The sequence below is a fragment of the Alligator sinensis genome, unplaced genomic scaffold, assembly GCF_000455745.1.
Source record: "Alligator sinensis unplaced genomic scaffold, ASM45574v1 scaffold1923_1, whole genome shotgun sequence".
Taxonomy (NCBI): Eukaryota; Metazoa; Chordata; order Crocodylia; family Alligatoridae; genus Alligator; species Alligator sinensis.
In genome coordinates this window covers 884-5,439 of record NW_005843859.1, presented here as the reverse complement: position 1 = coordinate 5,439, position 4,556 = coordinate 884, and the positions used below count along the sequence as shown (strand labels likewise).

The window sequence follows — 4,556 nt, the reverse complement described above, 5'->3', positions numbered from 1 at the left end:
GGTAAACTGAATTACATAAAGGTGTGACTTCAACGTGGATTAGTGAAACCGCAGTGTGAACATTTTATTCAGAATTAAAGTGGCCTTCAGTCTATTTAGCTTCATTGGTGTTGAAGAATAAAGCCACTTTAATTCTCAGAAAATGTCCCCTGGACTCTAGTGTTGCCTTTATACTAGAAAGCTTGTGTTTAGACAAATGGACCAGATTCAGATATGTAGGTGCATGCATTTCTCCAGGGACAAAGAGCAGCAGCACAATATGTGCTGCTGCTACTTGTCCCCAGGGAATGTGCATGCATGCATGCTCTGCTGTGCATCACAATGGGTTTTATCAGTATCCTTTGATAAGGATATAATTATTACATCTGTCTATACCCTTATTCCGCTTTGAAAGTGCACTAATCTAGATCTCACTTGATCTAGAACAAATGCATTCTCATAGGTAGGTAGTATAGAACAAGGACTGCTCTGCAAAATATACACCCTATCTTAGTAGGCATTAACTCAATAATAAGGCCAGACATTAGAAATGAATACCATAAAGAGACAGGAGAAGCAGAATAAAATGGAGATATTTTTGAAGAGCTTGTTCTGGTCATTTGATATTTAAGACTAATAAAAAAAGCAAACAAATAGGCAAATATCTTCATGGAAAAAGGTGGTCACAGCCCACTAGGTATACCATTATTGCAGACCTTCCTTGTAATCACCCAGACACATGAACATCAAGATGTCATCCCTCCTCCCCGGGCTACCCTCTGCCAATGCCAAGTAACTCTGATAATGCACTTCAGCCACATAAAACACCCCGCATCCGACAGCCACTGCCCAAAGTGTATACATAAGCATTTCAAGGATTTTCAAAGGTAAGAGACTTAGGCACCCAGATTCTGTCAGCTCTTCTGACGGTCCCAGTCTACTGCCCTCGTGAAACTGCTTGAATGTTGAGAAACATTGTTCTGAATGACCAAAACAGACCGGCTAGGCATATGCTGAACCATTGCTGTTAATGAAGAGTCTGATTTCCTTCACTGGTCTTTGCCTTTTAAGGATTCTTAGTCATGCCTTATTGAGATGTGTTTTTAATGCATACCGGGGGATATATATGGGACATGGGCAGAGGGTTCATAACCCCATTGAGGGTTATGAAGTAATGTCACATATGCTTTTCAGGTGCACAGACAGAATAAAGAGCACAGTCCAAAACAGACCAACCGCCTCAAGGCAACACATAGCATTGTAAGTCTGCCCTCCACAGCCATTTACTTTTCCCAACTTGCTCCTTTTCTAAATCAGTGCTTTTCAAAATGGACCTTCTTGGAAGAACCCATTAACTTTGCTCCCACATCAGTCAAGACCTCCTTCACTTTGTCATTCCTGAGGCTGTAGATGAAGGGATTCAAAAGGGGAGTCACCACAGTTGTAAGCAAAGAAGCTGCCTTGTCATATGCTAAGGAATTGCTGCGTTTCGGCCTAACGTACACGAAGATGGAGCTTCCATAGGCAATAGTAACCACAGTGATGTGAGAGGCGCAGGTGGAAAAGGCCTTTTGACGCCTTTGGACAGAGGGTATCCTCAGGATGGTAGCTATGATGCAAGTGTAAGACACAACAGTAAATGTCAAGGAACTCAGCAAGACGAGGGAGGAGAGAACAAAGTCGAGCATTTCCAGGTAGCTTGTGTCCACACAGGCAGCTTTTAGGAGAGGGGTGATGTCACAGAAGAAATGGTCCAGTTCTTGGCCACAGAAAGGTAGCCTGGTGTACACAATGGTGGGACCAAGCATGGAAATAGATGCTGCCAACCAACAGCTTAGGACAAGCAAGAAGCACACCCTGCCATTCATTATGACTGTGTAGCGTAGTGGATTACAAATGGCCACATAGCGATCAAATGACATGACAGCCAACAGGATGAACTCAGTGGTGCCCAAGAAGATGGAGAAGAAAGTCTGGGATAGGCATGCGGTGACTGACACTGTCTTCCTCTCCAATAGGAGGCTGACTAGCATTTTAGGAGAAATGACAGAGGTGAAGAGGATATCCAAGAAGGACAGGTTGCTAAGGAAGAAGTACATAGGAGTTTGGAGGCGATGATCGAGCCATATGATGGAGATGATGACTGTGTTACCTGCAAGGGTAAGCAGGTAAATTGAAAGCAGGACCAGAAAGAGGAAGATCTGCATCTGCTGAGAGACTGGAAAAGCCATGAGAATGAACTCTGTGACCAGAGTTTGGTTCAGATGGCCCACGGTCATCGCACGCAGTCTGTGGGAACATGACAGAGATAGCAGGACAATTAGAGAAAAGTTTTAATGGGACTTAGGTATCACATTTCTGGTGGACTACGAATTTTGGAATTAAATCTCTCTTAATAGACTCTGTGTGTGTGTGTGTGTGTGTGTGTGTGTGTGTGTGTGTGTGTGTATTCAGAATTTCTTAACTCTACACTATGGAGCAGATATGGCTGGGAGCACCTTCTATTCCCCCTCCTGTTGAAGCTGGGCTCTTTGGCATCTCACAGGGAAAAATTCATAGCACCAGAAAGAGAACAAGCAGGAGGGAGCCTGACTTTGTGGGCCTGGAAGATGGGTGCTTCCCTGAAGCGGGGTCCTGGTCTCTGGACCCTATTTCCAGGGCTTTTTAAACACGTTTTACCCAATGCATCACTGGCACGGATGAGAGGTTGGAGTCATAGTGCTGCTACTCACTGACATCTTAGTACACAGGTGTCTGTCACCATTTAGCACTAACTTCTCAGTTCTCCACATCTCATTATAGAAGCATAGCAAATTAGAGTTGGAAAGGCTCTCAGGAGGTCATCTAGTCCAACCCCTTGTTAAAAGGAGGACCAGCCCCAAATAGATCATTCAAGCCAGGGCTTTGCCAAGCCAGGTCTTAAAAACCTCCAAGGATACAGAGTTCAACACCTCCAGTGCTTCATTATCCTCCTAGTGAGAAAGTTGTTTTGAAATACCGCATCTAAACTTCCCTTGTTGCAACTTGAAACCATCACTCTGTTTTGTCATCTGCCACCACTGAGAACAGTCTAGCTCCATCTTTTTTGGAGCTACCCTTCAGTTGAAGGCTGATATTAAATCCCCCCTTAGTCTTCTCTACTGCAGACTAAATAAGCCCATTTCCCTCAGTCTCTCCTCATAAGACATGTACCCCAAATCATTGTATTGCCCTCCTCTGGACTGTCTCCAACTTGTCCGCATCCTTTCTGTAGTGGGGGCCCCAAAACTGAACACAGTACTCCAGATGTGGCCTCACCAGTGCAGAATAGAGGGGGATCATCATGTTCTTTGATCTGCTGGCAATGCTCCTACTAATGCAGGCCAGTATGCCATTGGTCTTCTTCACAACAAGGGCACACTGCTTGCTCATATCTATGTTATTGTCCACTGTAACCCTTAGGTCCTTTTCTGCAGAGCTGTTCCTGAGCCAGCTGGTCCCAAGCCTGTACCAGTGCATGGAATTCTTGCATCAGAAGTACAGGACTTTGCACTTGTCCTTGTTAAACCTCATGAAACTTATTTTGGCTCAATGCTCCAATTTATCTAGGACACTGGATTCTAGCCCTATCCTCTAGTGTATCTACTACACCCCACAGCTTAGTGTCATTCACAAACTTGCTGAGGGTCCACCCAGTCCCATCTTGCAGATCATCAGTGAAGGTACTGAACAAAACTGGGCTCAGGATCAACCCCTGAGGCACTCCCCTTGATACCATCCTTAGCCCTTCCTAATGGTTTTGCATTTTTGCATAATTAGTTTCTCTCTTCAACTACACTTCTCTTGCTTTGAAACTGCTTCTGCTATCTTCCCTTTGCTCCTGTTTCATGGCACTCCTCCATTCCTTGAAGTGCCTGTTGTCTTTTAAATATGGAGTTAAATGCAAGCCATTGATTTGCATGGTATTAAATTTAAACTGAATCTGCTTCTTCCTAGACTTGAGAAAGGGCCCTTTGTGCCGGAAAACTTATGTACCATCTTTTCCAACTATCTGGGTTGTCCAATAAAAGATATCACCAAAAAACCTATCACAGTGACAGCAATGCTCCAAGCCTGCCATAGGATGGCACGAGTCATATGGGTGCAGCTATGGGCACAATGGAATTGCAAGAGAGTTGAGATGGAGATGGCTCTCCTTCTAGACAAACTGGATCACTACTGAACATGAGTGGCAAGTGGTGAAAATGAGATGCACAAGAATTTTAGGCATCTTAATGTGACCAAAGCAATTACACAGGGCAAAGTTGAATATGGTTTCATGACTGACAGAGAAGTTTACAAATCACGTAAATCTCCCTAGTGAAAGAGATCTTTGCCCTACGCCAACAGATTTCATGCTCAGAGGCATTCCCATGGAACAGATATGCACTTAAAAAATGATCTGTAAACACGTGTTTTGCCTAGAGAACAGCAGCTCCCAAGTATTCCCCCAGCTTCCAATCATTCCCCACCAGCCCTCACAGCTTCTCCCAGGGCTGCCAGCACTGCCTGCCTCTCCCCAGTGTGGGGACAGCTGGGGGAGCAGCTGGGCCAGCCAA

The 4,556-nt window shown here is 44.7% G+C and overlaps 1 protein-coding gene across 1 annotated transcript; it reads right to left on the bottom strand.

Moving 5' to 3' along the window:
• Positions 1–1,292: 1,292 nt before the first annotated feature.
• Positions 1,293–2,258, bottom strand: LOC102376176 (olfactory receptor 6M1-like). The gene has a single exon (XM_006039209.1). The coding sequence runs from the start codon at positions 2,256–2,258 to the stop codon at positions 1,293–1,295; it is 966 nt and encodes a 321-aa protein (XP_006039271.1).
• Between the last annotated feature and the right edge of the window lie 2,298 nt (positions 2,259–4,556).